This window comes from Protopterus annectens, chromosome 5.part0 (genome assembly GCF_019279795.1).
Source record: "Protopterus annectens isolate FY-2018-M chromosome 5.part0, PAN1.0, whole genome shotgun sequence".
In the NCBI taxonomy this organism is placed as follows: Eukaryota; Metazoa; Chordata; order Ceratodontiformes; family Protopteridae; genus Protopterus; species Protopterus annectens.
The window spans coordinates 38,602,077-38,625,408 of NC_056735.1; the positions used below are offsets into that span (position 1 = coordinate 38,602,077).

Below are 23,332 nucleotides of genomic sequence, written 5' to 3' on the forward strand. Positions count from 1 at the left end.
ATGTTCCACAAAACTGAAATGTCCTTTTCTGGTTTTATCAGGTATTTGTAGATGATATTATTATTTAATAAAGCCAGTTTTTCTTGACTACCATATTAATTTTACCCTTGAATTTCTGAGTCCATTATTTTCTCTGCCAATGGTTCTAAATACAATGGAAATAAAGGGGAAAGAGAACACCTCTTTTTGGTTCCTCTGCTCAAACAGAAATTACCAGAGAGGAACCTACCCACTTTAAATTTTGCCTACAATTCCTCATATATCCTTCTAACCAACCTTATAATTTTATTAGGGAATGAAAATGCTTCCATTGCCCTGCTCATAAAATTCCGGCATACTCTTCCAAATGCTTTCTCTGCATCCAGACTGACCAGTAACTGTGGTATTGTCTTACATTCTGCTTCTCTCTAGATCATCACTGCTCTTTCAAAGTTGTCAAATGTTTGCCTCCCCTCCACAAAACCACACTGATCCATATCTACCAATTTTGGCATCACATTTGCCTTTCTTTCAGCCATTATAGACAAACACTTTATAATCATGGTTTAGAATTGAAATGGTCCTATATGAAGTTGGATCTGATGGGTCTTTACCCTCTAAGTATTATTGCCACCACCGCTTTCTTTCAGGATGTTGGCGCTTCTTCTCCTCTTAAAATACTGTTAAACAAAACCTTCTACACCTTTATCAGTTTTTTCCCTCCTAGCTTCCAAACTTCCACAGGAATACCATCACCATTTTTATTGCATCTTCTCCTATAGTAACTGTTAGTGACTGAGCCTCATCTACCCCTAACCTTGGTATATTTAACTCTTCCATAAACTACTTTTTTTATTTCTAAATTTCTTTGCTTTATACAGACTTTCATAAAGTTTCTGAAATATTTCTAGTTCCTCTACAGGATGTCTTTTCCTTGTTGTAGCCTCCCAAAGCTTGGCAGCAACCCTTTCTACTTCCCAAGTCATTATGGTAAAAGTTTTTGTGCTCTGGAGTTAAGCTTGCCAAGGGTTAAGCCATTCAGGCATGGCAGACACCTACAATCAAGAAACAGGTGACATCATTCCTAGGGACAGTAGGCTACTATAGGAAGTTTGTTCAGCAATACAATACAATGGCTGTTACCATTACAGACCTTCCCATAAAGAGTGCACAGGATAAGGTTGTCTGCACTCCAGCCTGTTAACAGGTATTTCAAATGCGTAAACTGGCTTTGAGTTGACCCCCTGTATTACCTTGTCCTGACTACAATCAAGATTTCACTTTTCAGGTAAACACTTCCAATCAAGGAATGGGGGCTATACTTAGCCAAATATTGCTCAGAGGGAAAAAGATTGCCTATTGTGTATTTGAGCTTCAGACTTCAACCAAGGAAGAGGTGTGTCTGACCAAGTCAGTGTTCTGCAAAAGTTATTGTGATGCCCACTGTGACGCCCGTGCACTGGCCCAGCAATCAAAGAACCTCAATCCTCACCACTAACGGGCACCCATATAGGGAAAGGATAATAAATGTACTTCCTTTAAGAGCTCACAGATATCACAGTCAGTCTGGGGCTGGTTTCTTTCTTTCTCTCCAGGTCCCCAACAAGACTCCCCACTGGCACAGCTACAGGGTATACATCTCAGCCTAGTGGGCAAGCTAAAACCTCCATCACCCTCTCTGTCTAACCAGTGCTTCATATCCCTGCCCAAGTAGCTAACACACACACTTTAAGAGTTTATGCAACCACACAGACACTCCTGGGGAAGGCTGGCACAGGTTCTCCAGCTATGCCCCTTTTACCCAGACTATACTGTAGAAATCACTGCCACCACTCAGCTAATATTTATCAGCTACTCAAAAGCCTTTAAAAGGGTGTCCAATTATTACTGTGCAATATTATTATCCAAATGGTAAGTGCAACCTAACAGTCAAGACTTATTTGGAGTGACTTGGTACAGTCTCACTATATACATGCAATGCACTCTTAGAGCTTAAATTACTTCTACACAAAACAGCCACAGTTGAAAGGTTTAAAAATATTTAATAATAAATAATAAAAACACAAAACAATACTTCTTACTACAGAGTGCCAGTCAAGGGTTCAGAGATCACAGAGAAATACTTAAAATAATACTGTAGAAAAGTTCTGACATCTCAGAAAAACACAGTCTAATCTTCCTAATTCCTAGCTATTTCTAAGAGAAAACACAGTTCTAAATGTTTTACATATAGAACAGACAGAGTGCTGGTGATGTTGCATATCCTCAAGACAAAATGCTCGGAGCTCTCTAATTCTCTCTCTTTAAATTGATAACACAGAGCTACTTCATCATTCTTCACACTTCTCTGATGTTCCCAAACTAACAGACACTACATTTACATTCTTTACACCTGGTCAGAAATCAGAGCAATAAAGGACATTTATACATGCAAATTCTAGCTATCAACTCTGGTCTTAAAACAATAGGCAGAATGCCTCCCTCTAGACATATTGGAGCTGACTTTAAAGATCAAAGACAGTCATAAAATGCTTGACTTAGCTTTCTTACAGCAGAGTGCACCGTTACATTTTTGAAGTTTAACATTTACCAACATTTTTCCCCATTTAAGAGAACATGCCTGTGGCTTATATTAATATTTACAAATTACAAAATGATATCTGGCTAGGCTGGCAGCCTTCACCGATCTTCACACCCACCACTACTACCAATATGATGGCTACCAATGTGTTACATCCCCATTCTGGGCCAGTAATCAAGGAGCCTGAATCCTCACCCCTGACAGTGGAGAGGGATGTGCACTTGGAATACAAATGGATACGGTCTGTACTTGATGCACAGAGGTCTGCATCTGGAACCACTATTTCCCTTAGGAGCACACAGACAACACACTCAGCCCGGGGTCTGGCTTTCTCTATATCCATCTCCCTCCAGGTCCCCAGTAAGACTCCCCACTGGTACAGCTGTAGGGTTAGGACTTCAGCCAAGTGTCCAAGTCAAGTCCTCCAGCACCCTCTCTGTGAACCCAGTGCTTCATGCCCCTGCCCCAAGTAGCTGACACACACACACACTCTTGAAGATTTAATTCACACACACACACACACACCTGGGAAAGGCTGGCACAGATTACCCACTCTACCAGCTTTGCCCAGACTATAACGTAGATTCACTGCCACCAGTCAGTTACTATAAGCCTCTTATAAAGGGTCAATATCAAGGTGCAGGTACTCCACAACCATCAAAGCCAACCATCAACCAAAAAGGCAAAAAAAAAAAAAAAAAAAAAAAAATCAATCAAAAATTTTTATACTTGAACAGCAAGAAAACTTTATTCCATGGGTTGTTGGCGCTTTCACGTCTACTCTGGACGCTTCTTCAGATTTTAATAAAACACTTCATCACTTCTGTATTTAAATACATATCAATTAAACAATTAACCAATGAAAGCCTTTGTACAAATACATCACTTTAAAAAGTAAGAACTTCCAAATAAATAAAAAAGTCAGAAACTTATATTGTGAAAATTAAAAATTCAAAATTCAACATTGACACTAAGATGGATGTAGTAATAGATTATTACTGTTATTAACATTTCAGATGGCAAATAGCATATAAATATTTATTAAAAACACAACAGCATATAAAAACAGCATGTGATAAAAAACATTTCAAATATATGAAACTATTGAAAAACCTCTAAAAATACATATTCCTAACAACACCAAGAAACATGAAAAAGTCAAATGTGTAGCAATAAATACCTGCTAGTGCCTCAGATGACGACTGACTAGAAAGGGTTTCAAAGTAACCCTCTCATTGAGGCCATGTCCTTCATCTGCTTTCATTCTGATGATCCATTTACATTCTTCCCTTTCAGTGAAGTTACTAACATTTCCTAATCTCAGTGTGGTGTGTATCAATTCAATGACTAAGAACTCAAAAGTATGTGTGGTGCCTCGCGATAGAACATGTCTAGCCAGTGCGTTCCTGTCATTCTCCCTGTTGATCGCATATAAATGCTCTCTAACCCTTTCCCTCAACGTTCTATTCGTCATACCGACATAGAAAGCCTGGCATGTGGTGCAGATGGCTAAATACACTATGTTCCTTGTCCTACAGTCTGCATAATGACAGAAGGAACCAAACACATGGAGGAAGCTGCATCTGAGGACATGATTTCTTAATTCTCTCAACTGCTTTCCAGGTGTGACAATCCACTGCTAAAACTTTCTTATTCACAACTAGCTAATACTAATGTTACCCACAAAGGTAAGCAGTTAGACATCAATGTGCTACAACTGATGAGACAATTTAAAGATACTTTACTTAAAATGAAGAATGTACAATGCCAAAAACAACATATGGAAGCTTGTTTATCCTTTAAAGTTATTCCAGGAGGGCTACGCATTTTAAAGATGCCCATCTTTGGTAACAAATATCCAGACCTTTTAACAGACTGGCAGAAACTTAATATCGAGACTAGCAATGGTGGAAGACAATATTCGCTAAATGAGAAAGAACTCATGATAGAGATTTCTATTCTGGAAGAGCGTTTAAATTCTTCTCTAACATCTGTACAGTTATCCGATTACTTCTCTGAACTTTCCACTACTTTAACTGATAACAGACTTGCAACAGAAAAAGAAGAAACTGGAGATAGACTGTTCCGATTTTGCATGTGGGAACGTCTTCTCTTGGCCGAAGGAATCCTTCCGGTCAGCTATTGATGTAACGAATTCTTGCCTTCCTGACTATAGGAAGGATGGTAACAGCGAAATGCGTCCTACTACATCAGGAAGTATTAATGTGGCTCTTTGAAGGCACTCATATAGAGGGGTGCACAACAGAGAATGGTTCAGATTTAGAGAATTTCTCCCCGGGCCTCCGCTGAAAACAGGCTCTGTGGAACCTAGTCGGACTTTCCCGGTCAACAAATGATAAATAAAATATTACTAGTGGAGAATGGAGGAACATCTGAAAACTTACAAAATAGGAATACCACAGCAGATAATATTCAGCCAACCATTAGACATTCGGACACTAAGAGCTTGGGACCGGTAGTGAGGAAGAAGACTTTGCTCCTAGCAGAAGGGAATTCAGAGACTAATGAGAGAGACAACACAAATCTTACGTTCCCTTTACCATTTCGACCAGCAGATCGCAAGATATGGAGTCCCCAGTACAAGGGGAAGAAACGGAAACCCTCAGGGGAGTCAGGTTAACCACAGAAGAGAAGAAAACTACAATGAACTGGTAATCAATTTATCTAGCCATGAGTTGACTGATGCTGAAATGAAAGTGTTAGAGGTTTATCATTTGTGCCCTCACAAGGGATAGACATTAGTGAGTTGATAGTACAATTAAAACTTTTTACTAGGGGTTTAGCACTTGATTTATTTTATGATAATGAAAACACTGAGACTAGGGATATAGTAATTAATAATTTTAGGAAACCTTCATGCTTTGTACCAGAATTGCATCCGCTTTTAGAAAGTTTTGAGAAAGTTTGTTGCAATGATTTTTATATGTTATTTGAACAAACAGGCTTTAAGTCAAAATTTTACAATTTAAGCCGACAAGAAACAGCAGCTTTAAAAAGTTTACAAAACAAGGATTCTATAGTTATCCTTCCCAGCGGATAAAGGCGGTGCACTAGTGTTGTTTGATAGTGTATATTATAATAACAGAATGTTAGAAATGTTATTGGATGAAACCATATATAAAAAAATACATATGTATGATTTCAACAAGGTTATTAGTAAACTTCAGGCCTCATTGTATGATATGTTGATGTCCGATATTATAAGTAATGATCTTTACAATTATTTTCTAGTTGAAAAACCTTTGGTGCCTATTATCAGAGGTCTTCCGAAGGTGCATAAGACATTGTCTGATCTACCCTTCAGACCTATAGTCTCAGGGAGAGGCTGGCTAACTGAATATATCTCAATTTATATTGAGAAGCAACTTAGACCTATAGTTGATTCTACCTTCTCCATTTTGAGAGATACTAAAAAACTATTGGAATCACTAGCTGAGAGTGCTGTTGAAAAAGCATACTTGGAGAATGACATTATGATGACCCTAGATGTTCAGTCTTTATTCACCTGCATACCTGATGATATAGGGATAGACTTCCTGAGGCTTTTTCTTCTAGAGAAGGGCATGATTAACAACAAAGTGATTATGATCACCATGCTGATGGAATTAGTGTTAGAAAATAATGTATTTTTATATGGTGATGGCTATTATCTGCAGACTTCAGGGGTAGCGATGGGCACGTCATGTGCCAATTCTTATGCAAACCTTGTACTAGCCTATTGGGAATCCATGTATATCTTTGGAAAGGAGTATTATTCGCAGCACCTCAAGTATTATAAACGTTTTGTGGACGATGTGTTTTTTGTTTGGAGTGGTGATGTTACTATCTTAGATGAGTTTTTAAGTTACGTCAACACCACCACATCTTTTTTGAGGCTGACTGGGAAGAGATCATGTCACCAGATTGGCTTCTTAGATGTTACCATCAGGAAGCATAATGGGTGTTTTACTACCAACATTCATAGGAAACCCTGTAGAAAGAACACATACTTATATTGTGATAGTATGCATCCTCCCCACATACACAAGAACATTGTTAAGAATCAGGCAGCTTGCTGTTCACGTCTAACAAGCGATGATTCAGCATATAGGAATGAATTGATGGGCTTAGATGCAGACCTTAAATCCAGGGGTTACCATGACAATGATTTGACAATCCTGCAACAAACAGGACGCAATGAAGAATCAAGACCCTACATTAGGACAGCAACTAATGAACAGGTGGAACAAAGCAGGCCATTTACTAGAAGTAAAAAGAGGATGGTACTTTCATATACCAATAAGAATAAGAGTATTATCAATGTCATTCGAAAGAACTGGGGTATCCTACAGTTGGAGGATAGGCTCAGAGCACTTGTAGGTCCTCACCCCAGTTTTTCCTACAAGAATACCAGATCTTTAAGGAACATGTTATGTTATGAAAGGCGACCTCAAGATCAACCATTTACTGTTAGAATGGGTACCTTTCCATGTCGCAGTTGCAATCAGTGCAAATACATACTGGGCAGGAATAACTTTAGGCACCCGGACACAGGTGTGCTATACAAATTTGATCATTATGCAGACTGTAGGACAAGGAACATAGTGTATTTAGCCATCTGCACCATATGCCAGGCTTTCTATGTCGGTATGACGAATAGAACGTTGAGGGAAAGGGTTAGAGAGCATTTATATGCGATCAACAGGGAGAATGACAGGAACGCACTGGCTAGACATGTTCTATCGCAAGGCACCACACATACTTTTGAGTTCTTCGTCACTGAATTGATACACACCACATTGAGATTAGGCAATGTTAGTAACTTCACTGAAAGGGAAGAATGTAAATGGACCATCAGAATGAAAGCAGATGAAGGACATGGCCTCAATGAGAGGGTTACTTTGAAACCCTTTCTAGTCAGTCGTCATCTGAAGCACTAGCAGTTATTTATTGCTACACATTTGACTTTTTCATGTTTCTTGGTGTTAGTAGGAATATGTATTTTTAGAAGTTTTTCAATAGTTTCATATATTTTAAATGTTTTTTATCGTATGTTTTTATATGCTGTTAAATATTTATATGCTATTTGCCATCTGAAATGTTAATAACAGTAATAATCTATTACTACATCCATCTTAGTGTCAATGTTGAATTTTGAATTTTCACAATATAAGTTTCTGACTTATTTAGAAGTTTCTTACTTTTTAAAGTTATGTATTCATACAAAGGCTTTCATTGGTTAATTGTTTAATTGATATGTATTTAAATACAGAAGTGATGAAGTGTTTTATTAAAGTCTGAAGAAGCGTCCAGAGTAGACGTGAAAGCGCTAACAACCCATGGAATAAAGTTTTCTTGCTGTTCAAGTATAAAAATTTTTTTTATTGATTTTTTGCCTTTTTGGTTGATGGTTGGCTTCGATAGTCGTGGACTACCTGCACCTCGATATTGACATTTTTCGTTTGGGGACATAGCAGGTACCTTACCCTGAGAGATCTCTATTTATTTCTCTTATAAAGGGTATCCAATTATACGGTGCAATATTACTACTAATACAAATTATAGTAGTTGACCAAGACAGCTAAACCTTCTGGAATGGCCCACAACAGTGTCTCCAAATAAATATAAGTACCCTCAAAAGTTAGATAATTTCTACAGGACTAGCCACAACAAAAGTTTTAAATATTTAAATAATAAAAGAACATGAAAATATTTAATATATATTCACAGTAAACCACAGAGCTCAAATCACAGTAAATACTGAAACGAACCTTGATGTACAGACTCAAATAAAGAAAAACAATATCTAAACTAAGCTTCACTATATTCCTGATTAATCTAAAAGAATTACTGTTTCCTAGTTAAGTTACGTATTACTGCAAGGCAAGATGTTGTGGGTGAGGGTATTTCTAGTCAAGTTCCCCAAAATAGAATAGTCAACACTCTGAGATTTCTCTTTGTTATATCTAAAATATAATTTGCTTGCTGTTCAAGTATAAAAATTTTTTTTATTGATTTTTTGCCTTTTTGGTTGATGGTTGGCTTCGATAGTCGTGGACTACCTGCACCTCGATATTGATATTTTTCGTTTGGGGACATAGCAGGTACCTTACCCTGAGAGATCTCTATTTATTTCTCTTATAAAGGGTATCCAATTATACGGTGCAATATTACTATTAATACAAATGATAGTAGTTGACCAAGACAGCTAAACCTTCTGGAATGGCCCACAACAGTGTCTCCAAATAAATATAAGTACCCTCAAAAGTTAGATAATTTCTACAGGACTAGCCACAACAAAAGTTTTAAATATTTAAATAATAAAAGAACATGAAAATATTTAATATATATTCACAGTAAACCACAGAGCTCAAATCAAAGTAAATACTGAAACGAACCTTGATGTACAGACTCAAATAAAGAAAAACAATATCTAAACTAAGCTTCACTATATTCCTGATTAATCTAAAAGAATTACTGTTTCCTAGTTAAGTTACGTATTACTGCAAGGCAAGATGTTGTGGGTGAGGGTCTTTCTAGTCAAGTTCCCCAAAATAGAATAGTCAACACTCTGAGATTTCTCTTTGTTATATCTAAAATATAATTTGCAAGAGGGCTGGCAGTGCCTGTGGCTTCCCCTCTTTTTACTGAGCTAATTAACAAAGGCCTTTTCCCAGTCCTATTCAGCACTGTGATGTACAATTGTAATGGTTCAACAGCTCATTTATATTTCCCTTATTTTTCTTTAAGCAAGCTAGCTGGTAAACTGTTGCTGTCTCAGTATCCTCTATTAAAACATATACATTTAATTCAATTACAATAATATATATATATATATATATATATATATATATATATATATATATATATATATATATATACACATACACACACACACACACACATTCCTTTTCATTTCAGCAGGGTGCACTGTCGATACATTTTAACACAAGCAAACTTCACAAATACATTTTCAGCATAAGCATCTGTACAAATCAGTCCGATATACAAATGACATACAGTTCTAATACATTTGCAACACAAGCGTCTTGTAGAAATCAGTTTGATATTCAATGGACATATCATTATTTACAAAATTCTAGCTAGTTATGCTAGCATTTGCCCATATCATCACAGTTATAACCATATCCTGTAACAGAATGTTCACTGTGGTTACTGAGCACAGCCCTTAAAGTGGCTACATAAAACAAGCTGGAAGAATGGAGAGCTTCTTCTATGGAGTTTAGCCTTGCAAGTCTATAACATGACAATCCAGAATAGGAGTGGTGCTTTTACTGCCATAACAGATGGTCTTTCCAAACAAGCAATGGGATACAGTACCAGACAGACACTCCTGGGAAAGGCTGGCACAGGTTTTCCAGCTGTGCCCCTTTTTCCCAAAGGCCCTTAAAAGGGTGTCCAATTATTATTGTGCAATATTATTATCCAATTGGTAGTATAGTGCAGGGCTAAAGCTATTGGAGTGGCTTTGCACAATTTTACCAAAGGCATGCAAGTACTGTAAAGAGCTTAAATTATACAGCCACAGTTGAAAGGGTTTAAAATATTTAATAACAAATAGTCAAAACACAAGACAATACTTTTTACTACACAGTGCTAGTCAAGAGTTCAGAGATCACAGAGAAATACTTAAAATAATTCAGTAGTACAGTTCTGACATCACAGAAAAACACTTAGAAATAGCTAGAAACTAGAAAGATTAGACTAAGATAAACTTACATAAAGAGCAAGACAGTGCTGGATGGTCAAGACAAAATGCTTAATGCTCTCCGATTCTCTCGGTTTTTAAAAATCACATTCCTGGTTCACATTACATCATTCTTCACAATTCCCTGGGTTCCCAGGCTAACAGAAACTACATTTACATTCTTCACCTCTGGGCAGAAAACAGAGCAATAAAGGACATTTATGTATGCAAATTCTGACCCTTAACTCTGATCTTAAAACAATAGGCAGGTTGCCTCACTCTAGACTTACTGGATCCGAGTTTTAACATCAAAGGGTCACAATATGCTTTACTTGGTCAGTAGAGTGCACTGCTGTTACATTATTTTCCAGTTCCACATGTAACACTATTTTTACCATTTAAAACAACAACCTGTGGTTTACATTAATATTTACAGATGACATCATTATCTCCAAAATTCTGTCTGGCTAGGCTGGTAGCCTTCACCCATCTTCACACCTGCTCAACCTGATAGACTTCTTCGAGTCTGTCACCAGAGCTGTGGATGAGGGCAAGGTAGTTCACACAGCCTACCTAGATCTTGCCAAGGCCTTTGACACCATCCCTCATTCGGGAATCATAGAAAGGGGTTTATGCCTAGTGTTTAGTGTGTCTATGTAATAAGATGGGTTGCCAACTGGCTCACTGCTAGAACCCGCAATGTGAAAGCAGCAGACTACAAATCTGACTACCGACCAGTTACAAGTGGTGTCCCACAGGCGGTGGTTCTAGGTCCTTGACTCTCCAACTGATGTAGACGTTCTACAAAATGGCCTCAGTGACACCAATGACTGGTGCCAGAACCATGGCCTTATGCTCAATGCCAAAAAGTGCATTGTCATTCCTTTGGGAAAGAATTCGGTGCCCATGAACTACCACATAGGTGGTACTCCACTAAACACCGAAGGTGTGATAAGAGACCAGGGGACACAGGCTGACAGCAACCTCTCATTTGATAACCACATTGCCACTGTAGTCAGAATTGCCACTGTAGTCAGAAAGTCCTTCTATGTGGCACATCACATTACAAAAGGTTTCTCATCCAGGAAGAAAGAGGTCATAATCCCTCTCTACTCGTCCCTCATTAGATTTATTATAGAATACAATGCCCCATTTGGTATGTATCACACTAGACACAACTGGAAAGGCCACAAAAATACCTCACTAAGAGGATCTTAGGCCTTAAACACATGCCCTATATGGACAGACTCAAAAAAAACTCCAGCTATACTCTGTCTCTTATCACCTACTTAGAGGTGATCTCTGCTTGACCTACAAAGCCATGTCTGACCCAGAGCTGCTAGATATGCTACACCTAAAGAAATCCCAATCCCTCTGTGCCACATGTTCCAGGGACCTTAACCTCATTACCACAATAAACAGAACTTGCTGGAGGGACAGGTTCCTAATCCAGAGACTTCCCATACAAACTTCCCATTCACGTCAAGCAGAGCACTTCACTGGCCCACTTTAAGAGAAATCTTGACAAGTGGGTAGGCAATAGGAGGTTCACCTCGGGGATCACTTTGGTGGCCTTGCTTGACAGGGGCACTGGGAACTAACTTTTGGGTGGCATGATGCCAGAGAATCTTCTTTCGCTAGGCTTGTATAAGCTCCAGGGCCGTTAGCCTAGTACACACCCATGAACCTATTTAACATACTATAACCTCACCAAGAAAGTTGAAAGAACAGCATACTTTGCCTTGCATGCATTTCATGAAAAAAATGTCAAACATTACTAACTGACTAATCCTTGGTGACTTACCAAAAACTTCTCCCATCACCAACTGCTAAAGACCCAAATAGGATTTAATTCTTAAAATGAGCAGGCTCAGAAGCTGTCTCTCTTGTTTCCCTTGTAGACAATCCAACAACTTCAGCAGCACCATACATACAAAAAAAATAAATAAATAAAACAGTTCACACATAGTAATCAGCATCACAGCGATAATCCAACTTGGCTCCAAACCATAGCCCCCAGATGACCATGGATGACACTATGTCTAACACACACACAAAGTGCAGCAATCGATCAGGTTAGCCACATCTTTTAATGAACAGTACTTGCTGCCAGACAGTACTGCCTCTTCACCAGCTCCATATACAGAATCCACTCTGGTCTGCTGTGAAATGTTAAAATCCCTCCTCTTTCCCTTTCTCAAAATAAAAGAAAGAAGTACCCTGCAATATTGCTTCAAAGTACTGGAATGGCATGAATAATACATCAGCTTTGCAATTGGTCGCTTCATCTCTGGAAGCCTTCCACCGACTGGCTCTATCCTCTCAATGCCTGCTGGCTATAACTGCAGTTTGTGAGCCAGAGAATGAAAAGCGGAGCCATCACTATGCAATGCAGAGGGGCAAAACACTGCTTGGGTTCTATTTCAAATGTGGGACATTCTGTACAATGCATGCTTGAGCGCTATGATCCCCATTTGTAGCCAAGAGAAGTTGCTTACCATTTATCTGCTGTTGCTGCGTCGCACCTCTAAGAAGACGTAAATGACATACCATACTACAAACTAGAGACACAGGCAAGCTTACCCATGTCATTTTTAAACTATTTTTATTTCCCTATACAGGGAAATACTTGCTAAACTGAGCCTCACAGTTACAAGGTAAGCAAGGGCTCTGTTCTCCGATACCCTTCCCCACTGGTAATTCACATTTGTTAAGTTCTGTAGTCTGGGCCTGTATTCCTGCTTCACATAACTTTGAGAAGATCAACATCTAAATCATACTTAGTAAATGGATACTAAACTTTGTGTATGCTCATAGTATGTGATACACAAATCAAGTGTTGCTTTAATGACGCGATCTAAATCCTAGGTGAGTCAGTCAGGGGTTCTGTTCCTGACCAGACTGATTAACTTCAGAAACTGGAGGTAAATTCTGCTTCACTCCCCTCCCAATTCCAACGTCCTAGCCACCCCTTTAGTCACATTTTTATTACTAAATATCCACACCTACAATTTACTCACTTAACTCATCTCCGCTTAAAGTCACAAAAACATTCAAAGCTACACCATCACAACAGCACAGTTAAAATTCCCTACACACACTAAGATTTATAACCTACTGTAGCACATGCGCTATCTTTTCAGTAGCTTTGTCTAATCCATTTCTGTTCATGAAGAGCAACTATTCCACACCACACAATGCTCACAATATACTGACTACTACCCCACACAACTGTCTCCCTCATACCCAACATCCTCCCACTTTCACTTTCATCTCAATCTCCTCTCACCTACCTCTTTTTTATAAATTTACACAAGACAATGATGATTATACAGTAACAACTCACCCACCCTATACAGCTACACTATTCTCATGTAGATGACCTTGAAAGGTTAATGTCCCAAACTAAACTTACACTACTGCAAGCCAAATACAAACATTTGCCCACCACCCACATCCTACCATGCACCATACTTCAGTGTGGGACATTCATCCAAACCTTCACCCAAGAAACAACTTAACCTACTCAAATTCCAAACCTTACAGTAAAGTTCCACTAAAACTTCTTAATGTCTATCTAACTGGTACGTGCAATAAGCCAACAAACTTACATGTCTGGATCTCTGACCACTTCCCACATATCTTATCTATGACTGAAACTTGACAAACTAGTAACTTCCTCCAGGCTACAGTATACTGCATCCCGATAGAAAAGGTAAAGAAAGTGGGGGTAGCCATTTTTTTATTCTAACGCACTTCAACTCAGCCCTTCCCAAGAAACCATTCCCCAGTTCACCGATGCTAAATTACCTTTGTCCTCAAACTTAAATATAAAAGTATCCATTTCATCATTCTATACATTTCCCAAGGTAATAATATCCCCAAAGTTGAAGACATACTCTTCTGGGTAGTTAACATTTTCCAGGAAATAATTCATAGGGTCATAGCCAAGTACTAGGCTAGCTGTTCTTGTAAGCCAATTTAAGCATAGCCAAATTCCCTTGATGAGGATCAAACCATGTACCTTTGGTGGGTGATATAAACATCTTAACCATTGTACCAAACCCATCCAGCCGCAGGTTCATTTTAAGACTTTATGGGACATTTTAAGTTCAGCCAATGATTCCATACGAGAATCAAACCTTGTGCCTTTAAGGCAAACACCATTACACCACCTTCCCAACTCTTATTTTAGATGACTGTAACAAACTGTAACTCAATAAGCTTGAACAAATTCTCAAAATGCAATACATTTATATGGATTCAGAGAAATTATCCCCACTCCCACCAAGTACAATAAATCATACATTATCTCAATAACAGACTAGACTCTAGAAACTGATCCTAGTAAAAATTACATCCATCAGTGACTTCTCAGACACACTTAGTGACCACTTACTAAATCAAGCCTATAGATACCTCATATGTATCCCCAAGCAACTTCCTTAAAACATAGTTCACAACAATCTGATAAACAGGCATACACATCTACCCTAAAATCACATAAATGGAGCATGCAGAAATATAAGCCATTAAGCCATGCATCACTGAAATTACATCATATCTTTCACAATATACTCAACAAGATGCCCCCCATGAGGAGAAAAAGAGTAAAAGTAAATCCTGCTCCATGGCTAACACACTCAACTCTATAGGAACCCCTGGCTAAAACAGAAAACACAACAGAGCACGGCTAACACACTCAACTCTATAGGAACCCCTGGCTAAAACAGAAAACACAACAGAGCACGGCTAACACACTCAACTCTATAGGAACCCCTGGCTAAAACAGAAAACACAACAGAGCACGGCTAACACACTCAACTCTATAGGAACCCCTGGCTAAAACAGAACACACAACAGAGCACGGCTAACACACTCAACTCTATAGGAACCCCTGGCTAAAACAGAACACACAACAGAGCACGGCTAACACACTCAACTCTATAGGAAACCCTGGCTAAAACAGAAAACACAACAGAGCACGGCTAACACACTCAACTCTATAGGAACCCCTGGCTAAAATAGAAAACAACAGAGCACGGCTAACAGACTTAACTCTATAGGAAACCCTGGCTAAAACAGAAAACACAACAGAGCACCAGACATTTAGGCAATTCTGCAACCCCAGTGCTGCAGAAAAAAAAACTTACACTACAAAACTCTAACCAAAGTAATCCTGAAGCTTGTTGGACCTCCATGAGCTCTTACACATTAGCACATCCAAGCAACCAACCCCCATTCCCAAACTTTCTACAGAAGCTATTACCATCAATTTCAAACATTCACTTCATCCAAATTACTAAACTCATTAAAACTAACAGCAATACTACCCTTCCTGTCTGCACAATGACACCCATAACAATTATTTCACTCAAAAACTAACCTCCACATCCACAATAAAAAAAAAAAAAAAGTTCTACTCATAACCTCCCAACCAAGTAACTCAAAAATTGCTGTAGCTGGAGTGGCATTAATCAAAAAATCAAGTAAATTCAAGAACACTATGTTACAGCTACTTAGAAAAAAATACACTCTATACACACAAAGGAGGGCACCATAGAAGAATCAAATTATTTATTTCCCAAGTACCATCCTTCCTTCTAAAAAATATTACAAAAATGCATTCATACTCAATTGTGCCAACACTTCACATATAAAAGTGTCTTCTCTCCTACCCATCATGGATTTAGACCACATCATGGCCCAACACTGTCCTCTCGGACTTTGTCAATACTTTGAACCTTTATAGAAACAATGGTAAAATGGTTATCACACAATTCATGGGTCTGTCAAAGGCCTTTGACAATGTATTGCATGACAAACTGCTCCAAAAACTACAGTGCATTGGTATCTCATGTTTCAGCCTCCACTGGTTGAATAGCTGTTTCACTAACAAGCACCAAGCTGTAAAGTAGCAGTCAGCTCTGTCTTCCTTTTTTTCCAGCCACAGTTGGGGTACTTCAAGAATCTTAGAATATCTTCTATTTAATACCTTCATAAATGACCTACACAAAGCCTCCACACATACATCTCTTATTCAATACGAACATATTTCAAGTCTCATATGTACAGCTGACATTCTGCCCAAATTGAAAACAGTTATCCCAATAGTCCTGCTCTTCCACTGAAGCTTCTCTATACCCCTAAACTTTACTCAGACAACAATCTGGACTTCAAAATCAATTCCTCAAACAATACAGAGATTCAAAGACTTACACATACTAAGCTGCTAGATGTTACTATAGATGAAACCCTAGTATCTGACGAGTATACATAAGAAGTAATCCAGAAGATACAGCAAAAACTTGGAGCATTATACTGAATAAAACAATGCCTCACTGAACATAGTAGAAACAGTACAGCATCCACCTATCTAGTACCAACACTTACAAGTATAGGAGAGGCAATCTCCATACCAACCAAATCTCCAAGCTACAACAATGCTATAAAAAAACTGCCAAGTTTGGTCAACAACCTGAAGGCTCATCACTGTACTGCCGTTAAAAAACACAAGTGACTACAATTACCAGAGAATCTCAGCTACTCAACTACTTGTAGCCAATAATCATGTATCCTAGCCTAAAACATATCCTCCAAACCTACCTATCCTGCCCACAGACACCTACTCTCAATAAACAAAGCCTTACTATTTACTTACAAAGCCTATAACTCAGCAGGGGAGGCCCTTTTTATTCCATTCACATCCTTAAACTACAACTCACTACCTCTAAAAGTAAGACTCAATAACAACCTGCCCACTTTCAAAGATCAGCTGCAAGACCATCCCAAAGACTTGTGGCTATGCTCTTGCTCCTCACCGAACATGAACAAGCCGCTCACTTACCACCACTTTCTCAAATATCTCTCACCTCCCAAAACACCTGGCCTTAGTAATAAACAGCAACAACTCAACTGTAAGCAAAACATATATAGTCTTACATTTCTTGCAATTAATGCTATATTCTCTACTCACTTCTTGATACTAATATCCACAACTAACATTGTTGTGCCTATAACTTACTACTTACCATTCCATCCCCTAGAGGGTGCACTACCCTAATGCAATCTGAATAATTTCTCCAAGTAGCACTTTAATACAACTATCAATCAGCTTACTTATGCATAGTCATGTTTACAGCTGTTCCACTACAAATGGCTGTATAGAATACATTCCATTTCAACATGATACTGTGATTGTACCAATGCGAATGTATACTTTTATTTAATGTGAATCAGATCAATATGCTATTTCTATCATTTTCTAATACTGCACTGTCAACGATGACACTGATGATTAGTTTAGATTGTACCATGTATTACAGTGTACAAATGGAGCTTTTCTCCTCAGGCCTCTGCTGAAAAGGGGATCTATACCAAAACAGGCTTACCTGGTCAAAAATGGAAATAATTTTTTCATTCATTTTTTAAAGATCTTGTGTTTAGTATTTGTGTATTAATTTATTAGTTAATGGGACAGTATTACTTGGCTGTAGGTTGTTAAGCTGATCAGTCAAGCCAGGTTGTTTATCTCATTTCCATGGTGTATTTTTATAACTGCTAATTGGCTACAGGATCAGGACAAGCATTGTAGCTGGTGTGCTGGATCCCAAGCCCAATATCTAGAGACTGCAGAAGCACCTTACCAATGTCTGTTTCTGAAAGCAATAATTTCTTTGAAAGACAGTTACTGTGGGTAGAGGACACTAACAGCACTGATTGGCACAGAAAAAGTGGTGAGAAAAAGGCATGGGGTGCTAGGCCAAAGATTTAGCCAAGTAAGTAGTCAGTGCATAGCCCTAATCTGGGTGAAGAATTTGGAAACCCAGTGGGTGCGTACATTATCTGACTGCTCATGAGACCAGCTTGCATTTAGTGAATTGGTTAATGAATCACATTTGTGTCCATCTTTTCTATTTGACCCTGTTAGTATCAGTTGTGTGACTCAAGAGACCACCCTTTCTGGTGGCCATCAGACCTATATGGAGCAGAGAAGCAGACCCAAGGACTCTCAGATCTATTGTTATGATGGTTGGGAGTAGCGGGATTCAAACCTCATCTGCCTGACAAAGTTCACTTGCTGTGGCAGTGATCATTATTTAAACCCACATTCCTCACAACTGAGACAGCACTCCTGCATTCAGGTGGCTATTATTTCAGGGTAAAGGTAAGAAGTCACGCCACGTGTATAGATATAGAGAGAGAGACAAACACAGCTAGTTGACAGCAACAAGATGAAATATGCTATTGTGGCCATTTGTTCTTTCAGTTTCTTCTCCATCTAACATCACAGGGAACACAGAAAGTAGTACTCTGTTGGGCGGTAAGGTAAGGATGCATACATGAACAGCAGCACTAACTGAAATATACCACCATGGCCATTTGTTCTTTCACTTTCATCTCAATCTAATGCTAGAAGGGCATGCAGTAGGTGACTTTTTGGGAGTGCAGTTGTAGACAGGCAATTATTCTCAGATGTGATTTCTATATCCTCACAAGCATCTGTCTTGTCAGAATTTTAGTATTTTAATCAGCTTTCACATTAAGACTTGGATACTTTATTTTCCACAAAAGAAAAAATAAGACTGAATTTATGAAATAAATTATGGGTAAAGAAATGTCATCACTGTATCAAAAGGTTAGAAAAAAGCTCTAAAATGCACATCAGAGCACCTAGATCCCAATGGCTTACCCCTGCTCAATTCCATTACTTCTGTGATGCCCCTGCACTGGCCCAGTAATCACGGAGCCTCAATCTTCACCAATGGCAATAGTGGGGGACGTACACACTGGGAAGACGACAAGTACACACAAGTTTCCCTTAAGAGCACACACAGACCACATTCAAGTCTGGGGCTGGTTTCTCCCTCTTTCTCCAGATCCCCAATAAGCCTCCTCACTGGCACAGCTATAGGGTTAAGATCTCAGCCGAGTGGCCAAGCTAAGACTTCCAGCACCCTCTCTGTCCAACCAGTGTTTCATGTCCCTACCAAAGTAGCTGACACACACACTGAGATCTGACTGAAATACAAACACACACACGCACCTGGTAAACGCTGGCACAGGTTTACTAGCTATGGCCCCTTTTACCCAGACTATAAAAGTAGTTCCAGCTGCCACCAGCCACCCTTATCAGCTACAATAAGGCCCTCACAAAGGGTGTCCAAGCCTACTGTGTAATGTCACTAATAATTCAAATGCTAGTCTGAACAAGCAAGGGTATTTAGGAGTGGCCTGTACAGTGTCACCAAATACATATGCAAGCACTCTCAGAGCTTAAATATGTCTCACAAATATCAGCCACAAATACAGGTTTGAATATATTTAATAATTTAAGAGAACACGATGATACTCAGAAAACAAACACAGTTACTTCAGAGTTCAAAATCACAGGAAATATTTTAAAATAACATCGCAGGACAGCCTCAAATAAATACAGAAAATATCTGAACTACTATATTCCTATATAAAAGAAATTACTTACTCACTTACTATTAACAAGGCAAGTGCAGATGGTGATGATTGATGTTTCCGGGTCAAAGACAAAATACAAAATGCATAGTCTCTCTCTGAGAGAGTTCTTAAATTAATATCAAACATTGCTGCTGGGTTAGCTTGGATGACATCACTGTCACATGACTTCAGTTCTCAGGCTAAACAGAAACCTAGCATCTGTGTCAAAAATACATATCTCTCAGATGTGCAGCTCCTACGAAGTCATAAAGCAAACACTTGACATTTTAAACCTAGTAATTACTTATCTTTTCAGACAACAGAAAAACTTCTAGCTCTAGACATCCTGTCTCCTTGCTGCATTAACTTTTATAGAACATCGTAAAGCACTTAATTTCAACTTATTTACTTGAAGTTTTGTTAAGTTAATCTTCTATGTTCCAGCAAGGTATGCTGTGGTTGCATTCTTGAAGCTCAGTACTGTACAGACCCTGTTCAACACACACTTCTGTACCAGTAGTTTAATATACATATAACATACAGTTCTCTTACATTTGTAAGACAACCATATGAATCATGTTGATATTCACAAATGACATATGATTATTTACAAAATTCCAAATAGCTGGGCTGGCAGTGTCACAACATCCTCCAGTTATTACAATGCATTTGTGCACAGTTAAGCCTATTTTGAAGGAAGGAAGGAGGGAAAAAAAGCTAAACTGTAAGACAAAGTATGAAAATACAAGAAATATGGTATGCAAAGGCCAGGATGGAGGGAAAAACAATTACCCAACGGATAGTAAACTTGTAAAAACAAAAATGAACCATGAACAACAGTGTAAATCTGATGGCCTTTTAATGCTGCTCCACACACTAAGCCCTTTCACCATAAATCAATGGCATCAGAGTGAATGGTAGCTGTTCCCAAACTCCTTACATACACTTCTCAATCACTAATTAGTCAATAAAGACTAAAGCACAATCATCTTAAAGCTAAACATCATATAAAAAAGAACCATACATAAACTACAAGTACAACCCACAAATGCAAATCTTATAACAAACATAAAAAAGACTCAAATATGTTAAGTATTTCCACCTAATATCAATATACTAAAATAAATCACAACAATATAAATAAAGGCCACATATCTAAATTTTAGTGGCTCGATGTTTCAAAACTGGCCCTAGAGAAATAAAATCATTCAACCCAGGTGGTGGTGTTGCATCCAAAATGATCTGCCACTTATACTCCAAAAGTTCCACTTTTAATTTTTCATCACCACCTCTTTCATTGTGCAACACCCTATTAATTACAAAAAATAAAAATCTTTTAAAATTAGTACATACGATACTGTCCGTATATAGAGAATTATGGGGGTCTCTGTTTCTAATGGTCCTAAGATGTTCAACTATCCAATCCGATCCAAGAAAAACAAAAGCTAAACTGTAAGACAAAGTATGAAAATACAAGAAATATGGTATGCGAAGGCCAGAATGGAGGGAAATTGGGGAAGGGGGCACAAGAGGCAGTTCCACAGAGTCCTTTGACAACAGCTCCAGTATATGAGTGCATGCATTTGTGTAAAACCACTCACTCCTCTTAATTCTAACAAGCACATCTGATGCCTTAATAACGCAGTATCTCAATGTTAAGTACATGTACAGATGTGTGCGAGTCCATGCTTCCTCATCTCGAATGACACTAATGCTTTAAACACCTCTACCTATATATAATTTATATTTTGTGTGTATACATGTTTACAAATCTGTCTGTTTTTGCATGCACACATGCAGCATTCAGATATGATAAATTATAATAATCTATTTAACATTTGTTTTCAGGGAAAATGTGACTTGGACAGAGCACATTTACAGTGAAGACCCAGAGAGAAACGCTCCAGACACATCTTTGAAATGTGGGAGGAAACTGGAACACCCGGTGGAAACCCATGCAAATGCAGGGGGACATGCAGAATCTGCATAGAAGGCACCCCAGCTGAGAATCGAACTGGAGAACGTGTTGTTGTGAGCCAACTGCTGCACCACTGCGTCGCCCATAACATATATCGTACTATACGTATCAAATAATGTATACATATATATATGTATAATATACATATCAAAATATGTGTACATAATGTATAATGCACATATATAAGTACACACGAACATATATATATATATATATATATATATACATATATACATACATGCACAAATGCATGCATTTCAATGTGTCTGTGTAGAAACATAGATGATCTATCTATATGCATGAATGCGCAAGCGTGTAAAGAAAGACATAACAATCACACCAATGCATGGATGTGTACATAGGTGTGTGTGTATACTAGGGTCACCACCTGTTACTCCTTGGGACAGTCCCTCTTTAAGCAGTTGTGTCCTGCGAAAAAACTAAAAAAAAATTGTAAATATCCCGAGATTTTAGGACAAAAAATATTTGCCAAGTTTTCATAACAGTTGCATAAAACATTTTTTTTATCTGAAACACCTACATGTTATATGAAATAGTAAGCAACTGAAATGTTACAATGATAAGCTTTTATTTTGGGAGAAAAGTAACATTCTACCGTTTGCACTGGCAGTGGGTATATTCTGCTCTGCAAAATCTCATGTTTCGACAAAAAAAGTCTCACGTTGAGCATCTGAAAAGGTGGCAATGGCGTTCACATATGTGGGTGTGTATATATATATATATATATATATATATATAAACATATATTAAGAGAGCATGCGCATTCTGTAATAGCTAAGCCACCTGTTGGATGCCTCACAAATCACGTCGTTAAAATCATACTCGTTCCTGTCAAACAGCATACCTTTCACGTTTCTCAATCAAGCATTTCCCAGGCTGCGCACGTCAATGACTTAAGAAAAGCTCAGCCGTACTTTACACCCAGTACTTGTGACTTAAAGACAGGAATAAACTTTCCAAGGTAAGCCTGGGGGTGGTCCCAAGTGATAAGAGCATGGTTACGTTTGGCTACAAACACATCACCTGTTGCCCGCTAATAACAAAGTGCGTTTCTGTATAACGATAACAAATACCCCGGCGTCGTTACCTCCTCGAGCACATTCCTGTCATCGCCGCCATCCTGGCCATTCAGCACTTTCTTTAATTTGTCCATAGCGTTGTGACGCTACTCTTCTTCTGACCGCCAGAAAACTTGGCTGCTTATTCCGCTTCACTGTTCATAGACTGCTGTCGCTCGGTTACACGGGACTCCGGCCAGGTTAAGGCGGAGCTATCGGGTTTCCGCAAACACCCATTGCACCGTCAAATTGACTGACGGGAATACACGCCCCTTACGTCCCACTTTCACAACTTCTATTTATTTATTCTGTAACTCATTTTTAACCGCTATTGTCTGTGGTTTGGAGGAATATCCTGCTCTGGGATAACTGTAATTCCAGTTTATTGCAGAATTAACGTCTTTAAAACTGAGCACGAGTACACAGACTATGGGTTTAGGTGAAGGTACTTGGACTTACTAGTGTGTATTATTGTATATAATTTAATTAACTGAAATTTGTTTACTGGGACAGGATAGAGCGGTGTTTAGAATACATTAATTTTCCCCCCGAAT

General features: G+C 38.5%; 1 protein-coding gene across 1 annotated transcript in view; it reads right to left on the bottom strand.

The window, feature by feature from the left end:
* SFT2D2 (SFT2 domain containing 2) overlaps positions 1 to 23,029 on the bottom strand; it is a 749,963-nt gene extending 726,934 nt beyond the window's left edge. Inside the window, exon 1 of the mRNA XM_044072088.1 lies at positions 22,808 to 23,029. Within this exon, the coding sequence (XP_043928023.1) occupies positions 22,808 to 22,873 (66 nt within the window). The 5' untranslated portion in view covers positions 22,874 to 23,029. The remainder of the gene's footprint in view (positions 1 to 22,807) is intronic.
* Positions 23,030 to 23,332: the final 303 nt, after the last annotated feature.